The sequence below is a fragment of the Galeopterus variegatus genome, unplaced genomic scaffold (assembly GCF_000696425.1).
Source record: "Galeopterus variegatus unplaced genomic scaffold, G_variegatus-3.0.2 Scaffold58, whole genome shotgun sequence".
In the NCBI taxonomy this organism is placed as follows: Eukaryota; Metazoa; Chordata; class Mammalia; order Dermoptera; family Cynocephalidae; genus Galeopterus; species Galeopterus variegatus.
Genome location: NW_007726169.1, coordinates 423,568 through 447,849, shown reverse-complemented (window position 1 = coordinate 447,849; position 24,282 = coordinate 423,568). Strand labels below are relative to the sequence as shown.

The 24,282-nt window shown below is 54.7% G+C and overlaps 1 protein-coding gene across 4 annotated transcripts in view; it reads right to left on the bottom strand.

Moving 5' to 3' along the window:
* GPR56 (G protein-coupled receptor 56) overlaps positions 1-24,282 on the bottom strand; it is a 33,150-nt gene that overhangs the window by 2,322 nt on the left and 6,546 nt on the right. Inside the window, exons 1-13 of one of the 4 annotated variants that reach the window (XM_008574832.1) lie at positions 22,737-22,813; positions 11,052-11,150; positions 10,061-10,483; positions 8,360-8,492; positions 7,536-7,683; positions 6,767-6,898; positions 6,296-6,412; positions 6,012-6,057; positions 5,668-5,771; positions 4,768-4,886; positions 3,115-3,383; positions 1,874-1,982; positions 789-1,057 (exon numbers count right to left, since the gene is read on the bottom strand). In XM_008574832.1, coding sequence (XP_008573054.1) covers positions 789-1,057; positions 1,874-1,982; positions 3,115-3,383; positions 4,768-4,886; positions 5,668-5,771; positions 6,012-6,057; positions 6,296-6,412; positions 6,767-6,898; positions 7,536-7,683; positions 8,360-8,492; positions 10,061-10,483; positions 11,052-11,115 — 1,933 coding nt within the window. In that variant the 5' untranslated portion in view covers positions 11,116-11,150; positions 22,737-22,813. Of the gene's footprint in view, positions 1-788; positions 1,058-1,873; positions 1,983-3,114; positions 3,384-4,767; positions 4,887-5,667; positions 5,772-6,011; positions 6,058-6,295; positions 6,413-6,766; positions 6,899-7,535; positions 7,684-8,359; positions 8,493-10,060; positions 10,484-11,051; positions 11,151-19,150; positions 19,204-20,560; positions 20,750-22,736; positions 22,814-24,282 lie in introns of those variants that run through there. The other 3 variants (XM_008574825.1, XM_008574842.1, XM_008574817.1) reach the window with 3 other exon arrangements.

Genomic DNA, 24,282 nt, shown 5'->3' with positions numbered 1-24,282 from the left:
GGTGCAGGTAGGGCAGGAAGGGACTTTGTTGGCATCAAGCCAGAGCCCTTACAATCCTGCACCACACTCGCTACCCTTCAGCCACACTATTCCTCCCTCCACACACAACCTTGTTCCAGCCTCAGGACCTTTGCTCTTGCTTCTCCATCTGCCTGGAGCTCTCTTCCCTAGACCAGGGCTCCTCAACCAGTAATGTGCACATGAATCCCCCAGGACATCTTGTTAAAATGCAAATTCTGATTCAGCAGGTCTGGGGTGGGCCAGATTCTGTGTTTCTAACAAACTCCCAATGATGTTGCTGGTCTGTGGACCACACTTGGAGTAACGAGGCCCTAGATCTCTCCATAGAAGGATCTTTCTGTTGTCTTCAAGTGTCTCCAATACAGAGAAGCCTCCCAGCCACCTTCCCTAAGTGTCTCCCACCCTAGCTCAGGCCCTGTATGTCACATTGCCCGCTGTCACTAGCCCCCTCCCTGAGATGGCCTTTGATGGCTGTGTGCTTGCTTGCTCATGCTCAGTCTTCCCCACTAGAGTGGAGCTTCATAAGCAAGGCCCTCACCAAACCAGCTCACCACTGTAGCCCCAAGCCTTAGCATAGGGTCTACACATAGTAGGTGCTCAATAAAGACTTGTCGACTGTGGCCTGGATGCCCCTATTTCATGAATGGAAAGACTGAGGCCCAGAGAAGGGAAGCCTTCAGATTCCCTGGGTCACCTCCTTCCTTGCCCCGTGCTCCTTGTTTAGGCTCCCTGCCTAGCCCTGGGGCTGAGGTCATCTCCATACCTACCTTGGAAGGAGGTGATGATGCTGAAGAGATAGAGGATGACAAGCTGGAAGGTGCCAGAAGCAAAGGAGAAGAAGACCAAGGCCCAGGGCAGGCCAAGGACCAGGCTGAGGCCCAGCAGTGTCACCACATGGGGCCACTTTTGGGTGTGTGAGCGTAACCGCAGGATCTGCACCACCATGGTGCCCAGCATGGCCATGTTGAACAGAAATACCAGGCTGAAGAGGCCCAGGTTGGTGACATAGCTGACCAGGGAGTCCCGAATCCAGCACCTGTGGACAAAGGTGTGAGGGCTGAGCGCACAGCTGGGCTGGAGAAGCACTTCCATGGTTGTCATCATGTTTGTCTTCATGATTACTCATGGTTTATGGCAAGTGATGCTTGCTTTCTATTTATAGTGTTGATACAATTTTTAAAAAATGCACTTAACAAATCAGATGATCTAAAGAAAAATATTAAGTAAGTAATGATACAGATAGTACAAAGGTAAGACAAAAATCACTGTGTAGTGATGTGAAGGGATAAAAATTTCAAAAACACTGAACCAATGGAAAAAAATCTTTCCCAACCTGGAGTTCAGGAATGCTGGCTTCCAGTCTAGGTTCAGGGGGATCCACAGGCAAGGCCACAACCAGCCTGGGTAAATTAGGTGAGTGGAGGGTGACTATTAGCCCTACTTGTCACCCAGCTCGGTGCCCTTGAGCAGCGCACTGGCCCTCAGTGTGGCCAAGAGAGAATCCCTACCCTCTCTGGGCCTCAGTCTTTCCATCTGCCTGGGGAAACAGGAGTGCAGCAAAGAAACATGGTGGTGCTCATCTGCTCCAACCCATAGCACCTTCACAAATGAAGAAACTGAGGCTCAGAGAATGGCCAGGACCTGTTCAAGGTCACTGGCAAGTGAGTGGAGGATCCAGGCCTAATTCAACCCCCATGACCCTTAGCCCAGTGTTCCAGCCACTGCCAGACCAATACCTCCAGTATACTGGAACCAGGAGTCTCCTGGCCAACATAGCCCAGACCCAGGCTGCTCTCTGGCCTTTGCACCCAGAAGTCTGCATTCCTGCCCCCCACCTCACATAGCCACTCACATGGAAGGGTAGATGACACTCTCTGGAGTCCTGTGCACAGCCAAGATGATGAGGCCATAGTTATTTACATCCACCAGTGCCACCAAGGTCACCAGGAAGATGGGCAAGCCTGAGGACAGCAAAGTGTGGAGTTTCACATCTCATACTCTGAAGCCCACCCCTCCCCAACCCTCAGGTGGGTCTAGGGGGTGCGACCCCCTCCCAGGCCTGTGCTACCAGAGCCTCCCCCACCAGACCCCATCTGGGGAAGGTCCCACAAGCATGGACCCTCCTTTTCTCCATTCCAGTTTAGGTTTCTCATGAGAGGAGGACATTTCTCCTGACCTTACCCCTGCCCCCTCACCACCCTGGGTGCCCATAGGAGAACGGGCCTGCAGATCCTTGCTGAGGGGCTGGATGTCACAAGAGAGGAGAGGAGCAGACAGGACATTGATTGGGTGGGGTTCGAGGTGACAGCAAGAGTTTTGTCCCCAGGGATGTCTGCACTCAACCTTGACCTCATCCATTAGGTGGAGATTGAAATTTCCCTGGAGGAGGTGACCCACCTCCAAACACCTGGGTCCTGACACAGAGCCCACTCAAGGGATTTCACACAAATGGAGGAGGAAACTAAGGAGGGGCCCAACGAGAAACACAGGAGGAGCAGGGGTTAGGGACATGTGGAGTTTGGGGGTCTGCACAATGTCCAAAAAGATTTGTTGTGTGAGCCCCTGGGCTCTGGGTCTGACATGAGAGGTCTGGGCCATAGGCGGATTGGACTGTTGGCCAAGAACAAAATGTCAAAGCCATAGGGAAGCTGTTAGCTGAGTCTCAGGGGGATCTACAGGCAGGGCCACTGACAACCTGAGTGAATTAGGTGAGTGGAAGAGGACTGGATTTCAGCCGCATTCATCTCCCAGCTGGGGGTCTTTGAGCAGTGCCCAACCTGCACATCCATATGTGGTGGCCTTGCCTGCAAATCCCTCTTTTAATGGAATGAGCAAGGTGGAGGATTTGGAAGTGTTTCTTGGGGACAGGGCTCACCATTTCATCTTCCTAAAGAGGACCTTGACCCAGTCAAGGTGAAGGACCCCTGAGGATGGGTGGGTGAAGGAAGTACTGAGGGAAGTCAGAGAGATAAGTAAAGAAGCAGAACCAGGCACCTATGTTTTGCTAGAAGCCGAGTGGGAGAGGCAGATGTGCAGGGCCCACTAACAGCCCTCTCCTGAGCCAGGAAGAGACCCTCACTCCCACCCACTTACCCCAGCCCACAACGCTCAGCTTGAACAGGTAGCCAGGGACATAGGTGTCAAAGACCTCGACCACGAGTCGGTAGAGGTTATAGCCCTCAAGGCCCATCCAGGAGAGGCAGGCGAGCAGGGAGAAGTGCAGGAAGATAGCGCTGGCACAGCAGCCACCCTCAGAGCCCGTCAGGGCCACTGGCTCACTGAGCAGGAAGCTCACGTCCAACAGGAAGACGGCCAGCAGCAGGTTCATGTGCACCTTGATGGTGTAATCCCGAGACTTCCTCCTGTGCAGGGGCAGGGGCACCTTGGTGGGCCAGTGTGGAAAGGCAGGGAGGAAGGGTGTGCCCACTTCTCCTCCTCCTCCTCCAGGCAGCCTTCCCAGCCTACACATAGGCTTGGGCACCATGTGCACATTTAACACTAGCCTTAGCCAGGCAGAGTGAGGAACACAAATCAGCCACTACAATAAACCAGACAGGTGATGCCAAAGTCAGAGAGGAAAGACTTCATTGTTTTTACTGTTTTGGAGAATCCATGCCATTCTTGGTCTGCATCTGTCTGTCTGCACGACTGTGTGTCTGCATCTGTGAGTGTAGGATGTGCGCATCTGTCCGTCTGCATGCTCGCAAGTCCGTGTGTGCACATCCCACCCCTCTTCCCACTCCGGGATTCTAAGGGGTCCTAGCAGGCGCAGCAGACCATGCAAGCTCCAGTGTCACTGTCCTGAATTCCCACCCCCACCCTGTTCCTAACTCGTGGTACCACCTTGGGCTGGTCCCTTCCCCTGAGACTCTCAGTCTCCTCATCTGTGAAGTAGAAGGATGGCAGAGATAAGAAGCTAAATTCCTAAGGGTTCCTGTCCCTGTGTCCTCGGGGGCATTTGTGGTCAATAAGGTGTTAGGGGGCTCCTGCCCCTGCCTCAAGCCTTCCACTGAGCCATCACCTGTCCCTCCTCATCACCGTCACCTACTTAGCCCCCATGTGCACAGCTGTGGACATGCACGACACAGTCATATTGCACACACATGCGCCCCCCCCTCCTCCTGGTCAAGGACAGTGAGGACACCCCGAGTGTCCCCAAAACTAAAGGTGTCTCTTCTCTACCCCAAAGGGCCCAGGGCCTGACTGCAAGTGAATCCCAATTTAGGCCAAGTCAAGCACTGACCATCTGACAACTTCTGCCACTTCCTTGTCGTGTGACCTCAGGCAAACGACTCACCCTCTCTGAGCACTCGTTCATAGGGCCATTGTGAGGATGAACCTGGTTTATACTTGTGACGCACTCAGAACAATGAATGGCACGTGGGAAGCTCGATGCAAGTGTTAACTATTATCACTATCATTACCATTATACTATTAAGTGTACCCACTGGTCTCACATCTGATTATTCAAAGGCAGAAATAAAGATTCTTATATGAACTCTCCCAATTTTAAATGTTGGCAATTAATTAAAATTTGTAAATGCTATCCAACCACCACAGATCTGAAGATAAAATGTGACCCCCAGAGCTCACACTGCACCCCTACGGCTCCCCCAAATATACACACATTTTGTGGTCGGTAGGATGGGCCAATCTCCAGGGCGAGTCTCCACAACTGTGGGGTCCTGCCCTGGGGTGTGGAATGGAGGTCCTCCTCCCCTCACCCCGCCCCTCCCCAGGCCCTACCTGGAGCAGAGGTAGGCAGCGATGGTGAGGACGCAGGCCAGGGCAGAGACAACACAGCCCACGTAGGAGAGGAGGGTCAGGTAGTGCTTGTGCACGGCGTCCACCTCCACAGAGGAGACCTGCACCCGGGAGACAAGCCAGGGCTGGCCTCAGGATTCCCAACTCAACATTAAGGGTTTGCCCTAGATAAGGGGCTAACCTGTGGTCTCTGATGGGTCTTGGGAACCTATAAACCCCCTCTCCTAACTGAGCAGAATGTGGTCCTGTGAGCGCATTTTTCTGGAAGGGGGTCTATAGCTTTCACCGCCCTCTCAGATGAGTCCCTGACTCACAAAGACTAAGACCCCTTCACCAGAGAAGCCCCTTCCTGTCCTGGCAGTAACTATTTTTCTATAACAGTCAATATGGGGAAAGGTTTCCTGTGAGGGTGTGAGCTCCCCACCCCCAGGGGTGTTCAAGCCACAGAGAGAACCCTAAGATTCTGAGCATGAGCCTGGGACACAAAGCTTCTGAGATTTGGTGGGCACTGGAGCCCACCTCAGGGGCCTCCATGCTGGGCCTCAGCATCCACTCAAGGTCTCATTAGAAACACGCTCCAGGCCCCAGCCCTGTGGAATCAGGATCCTAGGTCAGGACCAAGAATCTGCATTTTTATCACACCTTAAAATTTGAGAATAAAGAGCAAGGGCTTTACAGACCAGTTCTTTCACTTACTAGCTGTGTGACCTGGGATAAATTGCTTAACCTCTCTGAGCCTTAATTTCCTTATCTATAAAATGGGATACCACCAGGAGCTACCTTGGAGGGTTGTGATGAGGACTACTTAATATGTGAAGAGTGCTAGCACAGAACAAGAGCTGGGCCTGTGGTGTGGCTTTGAGGCCACAAGGGCCCACTCACCATCAGCACTGCAAAGTAGGTCAGGTGGTTGCAGAAGCAGGACGTCTCAGTTTCTCTCCTGATGGTCTCACACCCAGCATTGCTCCAACTCCCTGGGCCACTCACTGAGAAGGGAACAGTACAGGGCTCTGATCAAGCTCAGTCCCCTAGCACCCCATTATACCTGCACCCCTCCCCCGCCCAATGCAAGACTGTATCATTCTTCCAAGCCTTTGCTTCCCCTGGCAGATCCTTAGCCTGCCATCTCCAGGAAGCCCTCCCTGATTAACCACACTTCCCCCACCCTCCAGGACCCCATTTCTCCTCCAGATACTTGTCCAGCCCAGAGACCCCTCCACACTCACATGTCGGGTCTTCAACCCAGAATACACATTGTAGAGTCACGTTCTTCTATGGGGACAAGAAAGAAGGAGAGTGGATCCCATGACAGTCCACCCTTTATGGACCAGGCAGAGGAAGTATAGAACAGTGTCAAGCCACTGCCCACCCCATTTGGACCCAACTGGTCAGTGCCCTTAACCAGGCAATCTTTTTATTAAAGACAAGTGAGTCAGGAGGGTCAAGGGAGGTGAGGAGGACATGGCCAAGCAGAAACCATTGTCCCCTCGGTTGGTTTGCTCACACTCACCGGCTGTGGCTGGTGCTGGAAGGTGATCACCACGGGCTCCGGGAGGTTGGCTACTTTGGTGTTCTGCACGACGATACCCAAGACCTTCTCACCCAAGACTTGGCTGGAATTCTTGTCCTAGACAGATGGGGTAAAGGGAAAAGAGTAGGAAGGGGGTTCAGGGCTGAGAAGAAAGTCCCGGAAGTTAGTCCCCTCGCCTCTCTAGACCCTGGTCTCTCCTAGCATATCGCTCTGGGATGCTGAGTCTCCGTCTGGAGCCAATTCTTGCAATGGAGTCATTTATGCTGCAGTGAGAACAACGCCACTTATGCCTCTCACGGGGAGATCTGCACATGGCAGTCCAAGTTCTGACTTTACAAGGAAGGCTTTGACCCCTGGAGGACGGAGCTTGGCTGCATGCCTTCTTTCTGCCTCTCTGGAAGACAAAAACTTCTTTCCCCAGGGGAGGGTACATGGCTGAGGGTCCCATACCTGAAACAGGGCTTGACTGCTGAAGTCCACCAGGAGGAGTCTCTTCTCCGCCTCCCCTCTCCGGCCTTTGGTCCTCTGGAAGAGTGCACGGGGCAGCAGCACCGAGTACTCCCGGACCTCGCTCTGCTCTTCCTGCAGACCAGAGTCCCTTTAGGACCCCAGGTCCACCTCCCCAACATACACACACCTCCGGGACCCCCAGATCCACCTCCGCAACACACACATTCCCTCCTGGACACTGGCATCTCTAAGCCCGTCTCCCAGGAAGTCATGCCTGACTCACGACGGCCCTTCTCATCCCTCCCTTCCTTAGCACCAGCTCTGGCTTGGAAGCCTTGAGGTTATAACCCAGGAGCAAACAGGTCTGGGAGAACCACGTGGTGTTCTGCTGTTTGGAGCTTCAGATGCCAACTCTGCCTATAGTGGCCCGGTATGGTGGCCATATGGGCAGTGTGTGTGGCTCTCAGGGAGCCAGACCCACTCAAGGGGCAGTCTCAAGACAGGGGGGCATGGACAGACATTTGAGGTTGGTCTTCTGTCCACACAGGTGTGCCCCAGGTGCCCCCCACTGACACCTCTGTCCCCAACCTGTGCCAGGAAGGGTTCTCAGGACCATGTTGTAACCACTGACTGAGGAGGGTTATTCTTGGGCCTGGAACCTTCCAGGGAGGCCCCAGGGAGAGGCCAAGGTGGGGGTGCTGCACTGCGGGAAGTGTTCACAGCCTCTGCCTCCCACTGGCCCTGGCCCAGGCCTGAGCCCAAGCCTGACCTCCTGCTGGGAGTGGATGTGCAGGTCCTGGAGGCTGGCTGTGGGCTGGAGTTTCCACACCGTGGCATTGACCCGGTCCTCCTCAAAGGACACCGTGTCCCCTGTGAATCTCACAGAGGTCAGCTTCGACTCCAGGCTCTGCAGCTGCCTGGCAGGAAGGAGAGAGAGGGAGGTGACTGGGGAAGGGGATCCAGGCCAGCAGGGAGACCGAGGCAGAGAGAAGGGACTCTAGCAGATACACAGGAGAGAGGCAGAGACAAAGAGAGCAGAAGGAGGTAGGGAGAGAGAAGAGGGGACAAAAGAGAAAAACAGCCAGCTGAGTGCAGGAGAGAAAGCATGGCCCCATGAGGGCAGATGGGCAGAGGAAGCTGGGTCCTCGGAGCAAACAGGAGAGGGGGAGGAATGGTGGGGTGGGGCAGGCTGTCCTGGGACTCAGCACACCGTGTTCTGGCCCAGTTCTGCCTGCGCTGACCTGCACGGTGACCCTGGAGCAGCCCTACCCGTCTCTGAGCCTCCGTCTGCTGAGCTCTAAAATGCACTGACCGCTTCTCTTTTACTGGTGGGGAGGAGGGCTTGGGTGCAGCTTTCTTGGGATGCTGGGTGTCATATTTGCTTTTACTGACTCAGACGGGTGAGGGACTTGGTCTCAGGGCCTGTATCTCAACTCCCCAGGAGGAGATGGCAAGACCAGCAGAAGTCCAGGGAACATTCCAGCCGCAGGGAAGGCCTCCAGCTGGCTTCCCATCCAGGTCCCTGCCCTGCTGGGGGCCAGATCTGCTGGACACCTCCTCCTCTCCCCTCACAACCTGGGTAGCCACACTTACTGGCTGGCAGGGCGGGGCGAGGGCCGCCTGGAGGTCTTCCCTGGATGCTTCAGGAGCTGGCTGAGCAGCTGCAAGTCCCTCTTCAGCTCACACATGTCCACTGAGGCATTGTGGGAGGCCTTCTGGGGAGGATCTGGGGAGGGTAGATAGACCCACCTGAGGCTACTGACTGAGGAGCCGGGCCACACACACTGTACTCCTGTGTCAGCCTCATGACTCTGAATGCTTCTATCTCCACTTTACAGAAGAGGAAATTGAGGCTCCAAGAAGTGGAGAGGACTCCCCCAAGGTCACCCAGAGCTGAGGCCAACCAAATGGAGGCTCTGTCTCATGGACCCCCCAGCAACGCCAGCCCCAGCAGGGCAGGGTGGGATATACCCTGACCAGCCCCCTCCCTAGGCACCCTCTGGCTGCATTCATGGAGCAGGGAAGGCCCATTCCAGGGACTTTCAGGAGGGATGTGGGGGACCTGTGTGGTGGTTCTGGGGACTCCACACCCACCACCCTCCCCTTCCCTGGGCTCCAGCCCCTCCTCCAGGTAGCCTTCTCCCAAGGGCTGCAGGCTCAGGTGGCTCGAAGGATCAGGTGGGACTCAGATGAGGTAGGCAGACAGGGAGGAGGTGTCTATGGCAAAGGGGTATGTCCTGGGCTATGGAGGAAGGCAGGCCCTGGGAAGCCCTATCTTTTGAATTTATAACCCCAAAAGCCCGACTTTTAGGTGATTTGAACCCCTGGCTCATGTATTCTAAAAACCCTCTGCAGGCCAAACCAGACCAAGCTAAATTTGTTCTTCAGGATGCCAATTTGCAACTAGGCCCAACTTTGTCCTAAATCCTCCCCAGTGGAGGGTAGAATTCTAGCCTGTGGGTGGGGAGCCACTGTCTGACTGTCCTGGTCCCTGCCCGCTGCACCGGACAGTACTAGGAGCCAGGCCCACCCCACCACCCTGGACCTGCTAACATGGGCAAAGTGCTGTGTCCTCCACCCCTGGGAAGCCCCGCCTCAATCTGCAGCTGCCAGAAAGAAATCAGAATCAGGGAAATCTAGACCCCCAGTAAAGCCTCAAGCTCCTTCTGGCCACCTTCCCCTCCCTGTCCCATTCAGCACTTAGTGGGAGACAGCAGCCACATCACACCGTCACACCCTGGCAGAAGACAGTTTCCAGGCCTCAGAGTCAGCCTCTCTGCTTTCCCAACCTTTGACCTTTCTTGCTTCCCTGTCCCCCCCCCACCCCACCATGCCAATCAACTGGTGGGTTCCAATCCTTCCTTTCCCATTTGCTAGCTGTACAACTTTGGGCAGCCGGTCTGTGCCTCAGTTTCCTCCTCTGTGAAATGGGGATAAATGATCTATGTTGACATTGATAAAGAATCCTTCCTGTAACTCCTGATATCCAGTCCCATCTTCCCACTCTCCCTGCTCTCACCCTGCTCAGACCTCACCTTCGTTCACCTAGATCTTCCCTGCAGCCTCCGGATGGGTCTTTGCCCCTCCACCCTCTCCCCTACCTTCCCACAAAGCTTCCTAAAAAAAAGCACACTGTGGATCACACTCCTCCCTCCCTCAGATGCCTTCAATGGCTCCCCACTGCCTGTGACCTGACATTCAGAGCTCAGTCCACTTTCAAGCCTGCCTTGCATTTTGTCTTCCCTGCCTCCAGACCTTTGCCCAAGCGTTCCTTCTGCCTGGAAGTCGCCTTACTGTGGAAGGAGAAGGTGAAGCCAGCAGCACCAGGCAGGCTGGTGTTCTGGGGGCTCCACCAGGAGCTGACGGAGGTGGCGAGCAGTGGGGGGCCCTGGGCCAGGCTCTCCTCCTGGTGCCGGAAGCAGAGGAGGCCAGAGGCTTGGTCACTCAGCAAGAAGTCATTCTTCCCATAGCGAAGATGCAATCTCCCAGCATGGCGGTTCCAGTAGAGGCAGAAGTGGTAGATCCCCCTGGGGTCAGGGAAGAATCGGGAAGCCTGGGGGGCTGCAGGAAAGGGGGCGTGGACTGTGAAGGCTCCCTCGGAGTTCCTGATGGAGATATGCAGATCAGGAGTCTGCTCATAACGGAGGGTGCTCCTGTGGGTCTGATTTCGTTGGCCGCAGAAGCGGAAGTCTTCCCGGGGACCACCCCCATGGGCACCTGAGGAGACAAAGGTTGCAGATGGGACCCTGCAGCAGGGGCCATTGAGGGCATGGAAGGTGACAGGCCCTGAGCTGAGAATACATGACCCCAGAGCCTGGGATCCACATACATGCCAAGAGCCTACACCTCAAAGAGTCTACAAAAATGTGAGTCTTTCAAGCTAAAAAATTATTGGCTTCAAAATATGAAAAGAGCAAACTGAGAATTAATAATAATTTCAAAGGCAAAATAATATTTTTAACAGCAATAAAGTATTTAGTGAGGCCATGGCTGTCATAGATGGTGGTTCAGGCTATGCACTGCACAAAGTTGCTCTGGCTACAGAGGCAAGCAGGGCTCAGACCTAGTTCATGTTCCCCACCCCAAGCTGTGCACTGTGGGGCTGCACCTGTCAGAAGGAAGGGGAGTCTTTTTCTTTTCTCCAAGGTACCATCCTCCAGCTAAGTCGTGCTTGCAGGCCAGTGCCTGCCCAAAGGAGTTAGTATATGTGCTGGCAGCTGCCCTAGACATGGAAGCATTTTAATGTAAGTCACAACAGCCCCAGGTCACCCCCAGGAAAGACCACCTTGAGCCAGGAAGAGCAGGCTCAGTAGGAACAGCTCTGTCTGCAGCAACACTTGTGCAGCCATCTTCCTCCCCGGAAGTCACACTGAGAAGTCACCACCTGAAAGAGGCCAGAGTGTTAGCTGGGAGCCTGGGCTGCAGGGATGTGAGGTGGGGAGGGGAGTGTGGAAACAGCCTGGGGACTTCCCGAGAGCAACCAGAAGCTGAGCACTTAAGAGGCAGTGGCTGTGCAGAGCTCAGCTGAGTTCAAGTTACAGTTCTACCTTTTGCTTGCTGCATAACCTTGTGCAAGTCACTCAACGTGGGCCTAATAATAGCATCTTCCTCCTGGACCCAAAAGTGATGAGCTAGTCTTGTCTAGGATCTGATGGTAAGGGTTCCACCGGGAACCACCACCACCTTGTCCCTGCCAGGCCTGGAGGAGACAGGGAAAAAAGGGGCCTCTGAGTTCTCCTCAGGAGCCTCCCCATCATCATCCCTGAGACCTAGCTCAGAAAGGACTCTTCCTCCAGGAAGCCTTCCTCAACTCCCTCCATAGTCAGTTCCACCCAGCTTTGGTTCCCACCACCAACCGAGGCCTCCTGCTAGCCTCCTCCAGGCAGTGCAGGATGGTGCATTCCCTCCTCAGTCAGCCAGGGAGCTCCTGATCCATCTCTGTGGACAGGACCTGGTGCAGAGGTTGCTGGATAAAGGCTTGCAGGATGGATGGGCGAAGGAAGCAAAGGATCAGCACGTCCACGGCGCCCTTTAAAGGGGCTGGAGAAGGGTGCTTCCCAACATGACCACCAGGGAGAGCCAGTTCCCAGGGTCAGGGCAGCCGAACAGCAGCGGGACATCGCAGTCTCCGCTGGGGACTAGGATTCAGTATTGTCCAAATGTGGGGAGACCCAGATCCCTTCACTCCGGCATTGAGTGGGCACCTCTGAGCCCCCTTGGCCTCTGTTAGCTGAGCACCTGCTACCTGCCAGCTTCTGTGCTGACCTATCCCACCCCCACACCTGCGGTAATCCTCACTCCCACCCTGTAAAGTGGCCACGACCGCCGGTCCATTTCACAAACAGAGAGCCTAAGGCCCAAGGGATTAAATGACTTGCTCAAGAATGCTCCAGAGGCCAGGGGTTCTTCTTGCCTCGTCAGGACACTGTAGTGCCCGGCAGGGAACCTACAGGCCTAGCACTTGTAGAGACACCAGCTGGCCCTGTGATGGAGCTGGGTGTTGACAGACAGCCATCCTCATCCTGTGGGGAGCTGCACTGGCCACAGGGACAGATTCAATCATCTGCCTTGTACAAGCCAGTTGAAGGGAGGCCTAGCAACCCAGGGGCACACAAGGAGTCTGAATTTGAGAGAAAGCAATGGAGGGGCTTCCAGGAAGAGGTGGCTTTTGAACTGAATATTTGAGGGCAGCATTAAAGGGAGGGATGTCCCAGGAAGCTCACTGTCTCCTTCCTGGACCAGGCCTCCCTCCAACCAACCTGGAACCTTCAATCGAGAGCCAGTCCCTATGTTCCACCATTTGGAATGGAACCCCAATTTCTCAGGCTTCAACTCTCCAATTATAGGTCAGATGGCTTCCTCATCCTGCCCTGGTGGCACCACAGGACCCCTTGAGAAAAAGGACATGAAAGTGTTTTGGGGAAGGACCACAGTTTCCTAGGCTGTGATTTTTAAGGTTTCGCTCTGTGTTTTTTCTCAGCATTTTTATTCCTTTTGAAACTGCCTCCCCCCACCTCAGACCAGCGGAAGGAAAGCCAGCATCCGCCGACAGGGACTATGTCCATCCCAGTCCCCCTCTTTCCTTCTCCTTTCTGCCAGCCTCTGTCGCTGCCCACCTCTGATCGTCAGTCCTAATGTCACCTCCCCCAGGGAGCCCCCTCACTGAGACCACTGCTTTCCACTTGTAAACTCAAGGCTGACAGATCATTTGGGAAATTGGCCCAAATTCCCCATTTTATGGTGTTTTGATCCAAGGCCCAGAGAGGGCCAGTGACTTCCTGAGGTCATACGGCAATTACGGGAGGAGCTGGCCAGAATCCATGTGTCTCTCTGGACTACTGACCTTCAAAGTGAGCCACCACTGTTGGTAGACAAGGCCCAAGACAGGGCAGAACGATCCGCCTTGCACCACCCCTTCTGGATTAACCCCTGAGAGTAAAGGAGGGGACGGGGAGTGAGCTCCCCATCACTGGAGGGACTTTAGTGAATCTGCACCACCATGAGGTGGCACAGAAGGGATTCAAACACAAACAAGGGACTAACTGCCCCCTGACACTTCCTGACTCATCCCTGCTCCAGCCTGGCTGTTAGAACAGCCACCCTGAGGTGGGCAACTCTGGTCCCATCGGAATTCTTGGCCTGGCATCCTTGGCCTGGTATCCTTTAACCCACTCTTAGTTCCTGCAGTAGACTCTGCAGCCAGTCTGCCCGGGCTTAAATACGGGCTGCCCCATTCGCTGTGTATCCTTGGGCTAGTTCCTCACCCTCTCTGTGCCTCACTTTCCTCACATGTAAAGAGGACTAAAAATTGAGCTTACCTCAAGGGTCATCATAAGAATAAAATGAATTGATATCTGAAATGGGCTCAGAATAGGTCTGGCATGCCCATGGCAGACACCATGGGTGTCAGCTAAATATCTCTGTATACTTTCTGACCAGCTCATGCCTGCCTCTAACTCAGCACCCTGGGCATGTCTCAGGCCCCTACTCACCCCTTTTCCCACTTCCATGCCTGCCTATGTCCTCCCCCCCACCAACTCCCAGCAGCCAGCTCAATCGCCAGAGCACCTTGAGGGGAAATTCTTAGAGCATGAAGCTTCCTTTCCGGGAGAGCAATGGGAAGGCTGAAACCCCACCCAGAAAACTTCCCTTCTCACAGCCCTGGCCCTGAGGCTGTCTGCAGAACCCCCACCTTCCATCCCACCCCAGGGGCAGGAAAGCTGGGCTGTGGACCAGGTGAAGATTCCAGTGCAGATTGGGCCGAGGAGAGTACAGTCCTGCTTGTCCACTTAGCACGCCCCTCTATCCCCTGCCCATGCCCTTCCCAGGTCCACCCTACATATACACGTCTATCACGCCCCAGCCCACCCACCCAAAGGGTCCAGGCAGTATCCATGATGAAGGTTAACCCCCCCAGTAGTTCCAGTGTGGCTTCTCAGTGCCTGGGCTATCACCAGGGTGCCTACCACCTGCCTCAGCCAGGACAGAGAGTGGCCTGCTCAGGAGGCTGAACCCCAGAAGCAGGAGTATACATGAGCCTCCACACGGACCACAGGGACCTCTCTCTGGCCTCTGGAGTAGCACAGCCACAGAGCTGGCAGACCTCAGCCATCAAGTGCTCTTAGTACCGACCACAGTCCTCAGGCAAAGCACTTGTCTCACCTCATACAGCCCTGGGCCACAGTCAGTGGGGAGTCACTGAGAAGAGGGTGTTCTAGCAACACCACCACAGTAATGATAGCAGCAGCAACACCCATGGTGTCACATGAAATCCTCAGAGATACCCTGTGTCCTGCTGTTCTGCCATAGTATAGATCAGGCAACTGAGGCTGGGGAAGGGTTCTCTGTTCTGAGATCACACGGGATGGTGCCAAGCCCTCTTCTCCTTGCAAAGCCCACATTGGTAAAGGTCCCAGAGACACATACCCCCTGGCTTTGGAGTCCCCCAAAGGAGAAGGAGAGAAAAATGGGGAGCAGCCAAGGCCACCAGCAGCACAGACAATTCTAGACTGTGAGAGAGGGTGCTGGAGCCCCCACCCCCAGCTCCCCTTCCTGAGCAGCTGCCCTTGACCTCAGGTCTTCCGTAAACACTCAGAGAGAACAGAACAGGCCGGCCCAGCTTGACACAATAGGGGCCCCATCACAGGTCCCCAAGGATCCAGCAGAGCAGGGGGCAACCAGGGCTGGTCTGAGCTGAGACACCCGCGCCCCCACGCTGGCTGCCCAGGAGAAGGGGCTCCAGCTCAGGTCCAGCCCTGCCCTTCCATGCAGTGGGCAGGGGACCCACACTCACTTTCTCCCCCAGGGACTGAGTCACTTCCCCTGCAATTCCGTATGGAGCTACGAGTCACTGCTGGCCCAGTCCAAGCTCCTGGAAAACCCATTTCCTCGGAGGATGGAGGTGGAAGTTGAGTGGACAGGACCCGGATTCCTCTGCGGTTAACCCTTGTCCCGGCAGGCGCCTCTCTGACACCTCCGGCCAGGAAGAGGCCTGGACCTGGTCCCCCCACTCCTTCCTTCTCCTCGTCTTTACACCCAGGCCACCCCTAAACGTATGCGTCCTACCTCCAGACCTTTGCTTCTGCTGTCCCTTTGCTGGAATGCCTTCCCTAGCCCTGTGACATTCCAACCCATCTTTGAGCGAGTGGAGACACGCCCTCCCATGAAGCTTTACCTAATCGCCCTACCCCCCAGAATGAACCCCATGTTCTTGCCGACCCACAGATCACTCAGTACTACAGGTCCCCCACTGCCACAAGGTGTTCACATCTCAGGTGCCAAACTTGCCCGTTGATCAGTGTCCCCTCCCCCGGACTGTGCTAAAATGCAGCTTCACAGGCCCAGTACACGGAGGGTCTGATGCGGCAAGTTTGGGGTGGGGCTCAGGAGCCTGGCTCTAACAAGTGGCCCACTGGATGACATGTCCCAGGCTTGGGAACCACTGATTTATGAGCCCGGGATAGACACTAGTAGCCAGAGAGAGAGGGAGACCTGCCCCACATCCCTTGGCACAGTGCCTTAGTACCCCATGATAAGGACATGTCATGCTCTTCTGTGGCTCACCCAGCATTTAGCAATTAGGAAGGGGTCTCCTAAAGGACATCTGGGAGAAGGGAGGACAGGGGTGGTGGGAAGGGAGGCAAGGAGGGAGGAAGGAGGTAGCCCTGGCGTTTCTCCAGGTACGAGTCTGATCTTGCCCTCCTGGGGGCCTCCCCCTCAAATGGGTCCTCCCTGAGCCAGGCAGAAGGAAGAGGCCCCAGCTCAGCTCTCCACTGCTCCAGCTCCTGTCCTCACTGCTTCTGGGGATGGGGGCAGGGGGCACAGAGAATGGCTGAGTGGCCACCTCGAGCCCCAGGCAGAGGGTCGCAGGAAGGAAGGACTTGGTCCAGGAGAGGAGCAGGGAGAGGGGTGGGTGAGGACGAAACCGTGAGAGTGTCAGCACGCCTGTGGGTGTGCGTGCGTGTGCAGGAGCGCGGGGGGGGGAGGGGGAGAAAGCAAAAAGGCCGGGAGTGGGGGCAGGTTAGGTCTGCAGAGGACGAGGCTGCTCAGACTTCAAAGGCCGCTGGGGGAGGCCTGTGAGAACAGAACAGACAGCGAGGTTCTCGCAGGTGTTTCCTCCATGGTGGGGGTGCAGGGGGAACTGAGAGGACCCTCTTTCCAGTGGTTTCCAACGTTTTTCAGAAATGTAAATCTTACTTGGAAACACCATGTACCCAACAGCTCAAAGGAGATGCCCTTGTCTGACCCAGGTAGGATCCAGGGCCATGCCCAACCCAGCCCCCCAGCCATGCCCCCTGCTCCTGGGAGCACAGCTTGAGAAGGCTGAGCCCTCTCTCCTCCCTCTGTCCCCACTCCGCAAGTGGGGTGACTAAAGCCCAAACTAGGTGACCACAGAGTGCTCCCCCCAGCAGGGGTATTCTGGGATATCTGGGAAGCCGAGTGACTTCAGGTTTCAGGAATTTTTCTACAATAAAGGAGAATAAAAATTAAGCTAGCTGCCTGCCCCTGGAGGCTGGCAGAGTCCCAGGCCTTTCCTGCTCACTGCCCAGGGTGAGATTCACATTCTTGTACCAGATCCGCTGGACGGCCACCCATGACGGCACAGGCCCCACCTCCCTGTGCTTCTGGCCCAGTCTAGTCCTTGGACCACAGCTTCCTGTGGATGCCCAGACAGGTCCTGGCCCTATGGGGAGACTGAGGAAGGGGAGAAGTAAGGGTGCGTTCTGCCAGCCTGGGAGGGAAGGGCCCGTCCACATGAAGGGTCTCCCAGACGCTTGCTCTATCTGGAACCAGGCGTTTGCTCCAGAGGCCTCAAAGAGGCCAACATACCGTCACCCAACCAGGGATGAGCCTGTCCCCACCTCCACACCTTTGCACACACTGGCCCTCCTCCCTTTGATGCCAGCCTTGTGACACATCTGCAGGAGTCCCAATGACCTGGGCCTAAGGCCTCCAGATCCTCCCAGCCCCATGGCCACCTTTTTTTTTTTTGGCATCTTACTGGAAGAGGTATCGAACTCTCCCAGCCCCATGGTGCCTGGCAGGACACCAGATGGTGGTGAGAGTAAACAGTGGTTGATCTGGTGCAGTGAAAAGGACACTGGAATCCAAGAGGATTTCAAGAGGAGGAGAATCACAGCTCCCATTCAGCAAGTGCTCAGTTAATGCCCAGGGTCGTCCAAAGCACTTTCCACAAATTAATTGTCCCATCCTCACAATAACCCTATGGAGCAGATACCGCTCATCACATGACCCTCACGATGACACTATGGAGCAGATACCGCTCATCACATGACCCTCACGATGACACTATGGAATAGATACCGCTCATCACATGACCCTCACGATGACACTATGGAGCAAGTGCTGTCAGGATTCCTACTTTAAAGATAAGAAAACTGAAGTCCGAAGAGGTTAAGTGATGCCCAAGGTCACACAGTAAGAAAGTAGCCACACAAGGACTCAAACCGAGGTCTGCCAAACCTCCCAGCCCATACATTTAGCTATTGTGGTCTACTGAGTTTCTTCCCTTCTCTGGGACTCGGTCTCCCCAAGTTTACCATGAGGTAATTTGTCAAAGCATATTTCAAGTCCCCAAATAAGAGAAATGCTGCGGGCCCTACTTTCTTGCATACATTAGCATATCAAAGGCTCTGAGAAGTCCTGTAAGAAGGAAACCCACAAAGCTTGGTTGGGAACAGTTTCCCAGACCAACGTGATGGTGGGGGATTTTTTACATCAACACCTGTTATCAACATGGAAAACAAGCTCTCAGAAATCTTTTTTATTTATTTATTTGGCAGCAGAAATCTTATTTATTTGGCAGCTGGCCGGTGAGAGGATCCAAACCCTTGACCTTGTGTTACAAGGCTATGCTCTAACCAACTGAGCAACCGGCCAGCCCCAGCTCTCAGAAGTCTTGACACTACACAAGATACAAACCTGCCAGCACCCCTTCCTCCCCTCCAGCCCCCTCCCCTCCCCTCTGAGCTGTCCCAAAGGCCATTAGCTAGCATGAGATGGCCTGCAGGAGCCATTTAGGCTGCGGTGTTCCCCTGGAAACTCATTATCATCCCTGACACTTCCAGGTGAGAGGTCCCTGGTGAGCCTGGGGTATATTCCAGCATATCCCACCTCCCTTTGGCCACCAGCTCATGGGTAAAGGGGCACTGCCAGGCTGGTCCCCAGGTGGGCCATTCCATTAAAGTCAGCCAGAGACAGCTGGGCCTTTGGCCTCACCTCAAACAGCTAAGACACTCAGAATGTTGGAACTGAGAGAGAGAGAAAGAATGTTTAGATGCAAGAGCTTTTAGGAACTGAGAATCAGAGCCTCTTAGAATTTCGGAAATGACTGAAGAGACCTAGAACCTAAGGGAGGAGAAGGGATCAGGAGAGCTCCAAGCCCAGGGGTTCCAGATCTGGCTGCCCCAGAATTAGCCCAGTCCCAGGCAAGGCTCAGGCACTGGGGTTTTTCATGAGCAGTCCAGGGACTCTGGTGCCAGCTCTGTTCAGCTCCATGCTCCTGGGGAGATCTAGAACCAGGCAGACACTCATGGCTAAGTCCCCACCAAGCCCTATCCAAGGAGCAACAGAGACCAGCCTCCTGGGCACACACCTGTCAGTACCTGCCCAGGAAAGGCACAATCCCAGAGCAGGGATGACAGGGGTTAGAGGCACAAGGTCCAGACAAGTTCTGCAAATGTTCCAACTGGCCTGGAACCTTTGGACTGGCCTGTCTCCTCTCTGGGTCTCAGTTTCTTCCTCTGCAAGATGGGTGACTATGATTCCTGCCCCCAACCTGCTTTCTCTGAAGCTCAGGGTTCTCCAGAGCCCCACCAAAACTGACCAGTCTTCAGGGTGCCTACAGGTAAGGGCAGAACTTACCTCCAAGCTGGCAGCAAGGGACAAAGAGTATGCTCCGCCATCTCCTCCACCCTGGCCAGACTCTTTCCTCTCAAACCACAGCTGGACCTCAGATGTCTAGCTGAAGTTTCCCTTCCCTGTCTGTTTGCATCTTGCCCAAGGCCAGGCCCACAAGGTCAGCCCAGTTACCTCCCTGCTTGTTTTCTGGGGGCCGTGGTTCAGCCGTCCTGGGCCTGGCAAAATGCCTATCTTTGTAGCATAGGACCCTTGGAATTCCCAAGGTCGGTCACCAACCCTCCCTTTCTTTTCTTTTTCTCCAGGTCCCAGACCCTGGCTGAGGGGTAGACAGGACACACAGCCAGATGCCCTCCCCTTCTAAGGCTGGGAGCCAGAGCCTGGCTGTGCCTGAGGCCCCCTCCAGAAGGGAAGTGACCAGAATTCCATCCCCGCTCACTGAGAACACAGCACAGCATCACCCAGCCTCAAGGAGCTGGCTAGCTGCTGTGTGCACACCCCGCGACAGGGCGTTCACTGCCTCCAGTAATACGGCTAACGTTCACTAAGCTCCTAGAAAGTACAAAACAGGATTCTAAGCTCTTTATACATATTAACACATTTAATCCTCCCAGAAACCTATAAGACAAGTACCTTCACGCCTATGTAACAAATGACAGTGAGGCCCAGGGAGGTGGAGTTACCTGCCTGAGGTCGCACAGCTGGTGAGGAGTGAAGGTTGGATGAGAACCCAGGGCAGCTGCAGGACCCACGCTCTTGATTTCAAAGACTGTTTCCCTCCTAAACTTACCTGAGTTTTAGAAAGGGCTTCTCTTTAAAAGTCACAATAAAAAATGCTTCCGAAAATGTATTTCCTTGGGTTTAGCTGGATGCCATTTCCCCAGGGACCCAGGCCAGGGGGAGTGTCGGAAGTCACCCAGGTGACCTTGGATTCCAGCCCCACTCAACGGCTCTCGCCACCCCCTGCAATTCCAATCTTTCTGATGCCCTGGACACCACCTCCCAACACTTCTCAGAGGCTTGTCTGGCATGCAGCCCAGGGGCCAAAAATAATCCTCAGCCAGGGCTTGACTAAGGGGAGAGGTGTGGTGCTCTCACCCCCAACCACTTCCTTGTAGTTCTCGAGGCTGTGTTTTAATTGGCCACGTCCCCTTAGAGGACTGTCTATGACTCCCCCAGGGTCCCCAGTGCTACCCCACCCCCACCCCGCCCACTAGCTACAGCATCAGTGTTGGGGAGAAGGGAGAATTGGGGAGAAGGGGGAATGGGGGAGGATGGAGGGGAGAGGAGAAGGGACAGGTGACAGCTGCAGGAAGGATGGGAGATGTACGGGGAGGGGGAGGAAGGGGACGAGAGGGCAGAAGGGGGAGGGGAGAGGGATCAGGAGTGAGAAGGGAGGGAGGGGAAGAATCGTACCTGGACTCCTTTGTGGCATAAAGTGGACCGTGAATACATAAAGAGCTGACTGGCTGCACCAAGAGCTCTCCTCATTTGCAGGCAATCGCCCGCAGGGGTGCTGGGTCGGCTTCCCGCTAGTTCAAGAGACCAGAGGAGACTCCAAAGCTGGGCCACCCCAGCCACCGCCGCTCACCAGAGCTTCAAACAAAGGGGGCGGCCAGGGAAGATGGGCTGAGAAGCCCCAGCCAGCGCCAGCGCGGGAGAAGGGGCGCAGGTGACAGCAGCCCCTGACAACCGTTCCCCTGGCAACTGTTGGCAGCTGCGGGGACTACGTCACTGCCTGGCTCTGGCCCGGCATAGCAGCGCCGGCTCCCTAACTTGTCCTGTACTCAGACAGTGCCCGGGCCAGGCAGGGAGCTGGCAGGAGGAAGGGCAGGGTTTGGAGGGAGAGCACTGGAGGACACCTGCCTGTCTTGAGGGGACCTCAAAGAGCCAAAGCTTCCAACTTCTCGAGAGAAGCAGAATCCCAGATTTTTACAAGAAATCTGCAAGTTTGTCAACATTGACATTCAAACCAAATCTTTTTAGAATAAAGTGGGGGCCACAGGGCCGGCCCGTGGCTCACTTGGGAGAGTGTGGTGCTGATAACACCAAGGCCACGGGTTCAGATCCCTATATAGGGATGGCTGGTTAGCTCACTTGGGAGAGCCTGGTGCTGACAACACCAAGTCAAGGGTGAAGATCCCCTTACCGGTCATCTTTAAAAAAAAAAAAAAACAAATAAATAAAATAAAGTGAACAAATTATGTCTATTGGTAGCTGGATTCAACCCCTGGAAGATACTAGCCCGTGGCCTTGGCCTCAAGGCAGGCTGGACACCCTCTAACCCCCACCATCGGCTGTCATGAGCGCTGAATGTATACTATACTTCCCTGAAAACGTAGGGTTCACCTCCTCCAATAAGCCTTCCCAGATTGTCATAGCCCACCAAGAATCCCCCTTCTGAGTTAACCCTGGGGCTGGGGGTTACTCCTGGCTTTTTTCTAAGCTCCCTGGGGACCAGGAGTGTGTCAGACCCTCTTTTCTGGGGAGGAAGGAGAAGAGAGGCAAAGCTTCTGAAATCCTGACTGTGTGCCAGGCACTACACTGGGCATTTTGGAGATCCATTTTCACCACTGTGAGGTTAGCCTTGGTGAACACATCTCACAGATGGGAAAACAGAGGCTTAAAGAGGTGACATGACTTGCTCAAGGCCACCTAGCTGGTAAGGGAGGGATATGGAATTCAAATGGAAATCTCTTCTGAGACATAAAGACATCAAGACCGAAAGCCCATCTAAAGTTTGATTAATCCAGCCCCCATCCAGTGCACACCCAAACTTCTTTGATCACCTCCAGTGACAGAAAGCTCACTTCTTCCCAAGAGGACACATCCCTTTACCTCGAAAAAAGTCAAAAGAATATCAAAACCATGGGGTGGCCTCCGTGTGCCAGACAGGGCACAGAAGAGAACCAGGAGTGGGGCCCCCATTGAAGGTCTTCAGCTCCAGACCAGCAGCAGATCAGGAGGCGGGGTGGGGGGGTTGCCGCTCAGGCGTGCAAAGGGTCCCGGGGTCTCAGCCAAGCAGCTACGAGAACTTTCCCAGAGCACGAGGGGGGAACCCCATTGGTAATCACACTCCAAGGGGAAGAAGGGGCTTTGGAAGGATTTCTGGCAAAGGCCATGGGAAAGGCAGCGGGGGTTTGGGGGCTTGGGGATGGTGTGTGCCTACAACTCCCCCACCCTCCGATGGACCAGAGCCAGGAGGTGGCTTCGGTCAGGAGGCTGCTATTGTCTCACTGCCGGCCCAGAGCTGGGTCCCATTCAGGCACTATTTTTGGCCCCAGAGGAAGAGGAAAAGAAAGCAAAGAAAGGAGTTGCTGTTCTCTGTTAGAACCTTCCCTAGGAAGGGATTCCAGGGCCTGCTGGGCCTGAGAAGGCAGCCTCTGTTGGATCAAAGAATCCTGTGCTTAAAAGGAGCTGGCAGAGGACTGTGATTCAGGGGACCCACGGGAGGGCATAGATGGGGTCCCTCTGGCCTTTTATACACTCTTGGTGCTCACTTACTGCAGCAACACCCAGAGAAACAGGCACAGCATCCCTGGTCCCACCCACAGTCCCTAAACATCCCACCTACTCATAAATATTAAAATACCTGTAATTGCTCATTGCTGCTCAGAGCCAAAAGCCAAAGAGATTGACGGTCCACTTTCTCACTTAACATCTACAACACTCCTGGCCAAAACGGAGGCAGGCAACAAAAACGATGAGGTTCAGGGAGCAGGGTGGCTGCCAAAATAATAAGCCAGTGACCCCATTCTGATAACCATACCTTATGCCACTCCATCCCTCCATTGTATTCACTCACTCCAGCCACTCAGGACTCCTTCTATCCTCAGACATACCTCAGGGCCTTTGCACATACTTTTTCCCCAACATAGCACAATCTTTTCAGGGCCCTTCCCCTGATTGACTCCTTCTCGGGCCTTAACTGAAATGTCCCCTTCACTGAGAAGCCTTCCATGACCACCCAATCAAAACTATCTTCTGCAGCCATCACTCCCTTCCATGTCACTTTGTTTTATTATCTTTAAAGCACCCAACACTGTCTGAAATGGACTGTGATTTGCAAACTTGTTATCTACTTCCCATTGTTTGCTCTGTCTCATGTCCTGCTCTCTTGCCACTTGTATCTTCAGTACCTAGCAGAGTTCCTAGCCCACAGGAGATGCCCAATGACTGCTAACTGAACAAATGAATGAATGAGTCAGAGCTGGGGCTGCAACCCAGGTCAGGCAGGCTCCAAGCCTCTTCCCAATAGGAGCCTATTTCTGGTATTATCTATGAAAGTGGGGCATGTTTTCACTGCTACAAATGCCAAGCTTTTACCAGGCTTCCGTGGGCTCCCCAAGGTGGAACAGGGAGGAGAAACAGAATGTGCCTGGGGGACTCTGGGGTATAGAAACCCAGGGGTGGAGTATATCACAAAATCTAGCCTGTAGAGACTCATGAGGGAGCTAGGGCAGGGAAGGTAACTGTACGAATGTGAGCCACATGATATGCACTTGACCTACCATAACTCCATGACCATCCTGTGAAGGGGTATTATTATTCCCATTTTGCAGTTGAGGAAACTGAGATTCAGAGAGGAGAAGCCACTTGTTCAGGGACACAGAGCTGGTAAAACTGGATCCAAATCCAGCTCTGTGCACTCCTTTACCTGTGTTGCCTCCAGTGTCCAGCATGGCACCCCACCCCCTGCCCTAGCACCTCCACGACACAGAGAGTGAGCACCAGCTATGCTGTGGAGGTGAATATGGAGGCCCAGAGAGGCTGAGCCATGGGTTCAAGGCCTCGCAGCCCAGGCACAGGGGCCAGTACACCCTCACTCCTACAGTCGTGGGTCTGCAAACACTACTATCCTCCCTGGGTGGCAGTTACCGCAGCTTCTGCCTCTGGTTCACCAGCCCCAGGTGGGGGAACAGAGACAGGACTCCTGGGCATGCTGGTGTTACTGCAGGGTCTCCATGGAGAGGCACTGGCTGTCCTCCCCTACCACGGCTGGTGAGGGGTGTTCCCCCTACCTCCAGTGCAGGCACCAGGACCCAGGCAGGAGAGGAGCTGAACTGGACAGCAGACCCTACCCCTGTGGCCCCAGCATGTGTGCATAGGTGGCAGAGGCCCGCAGAGGGTGTGGCAGG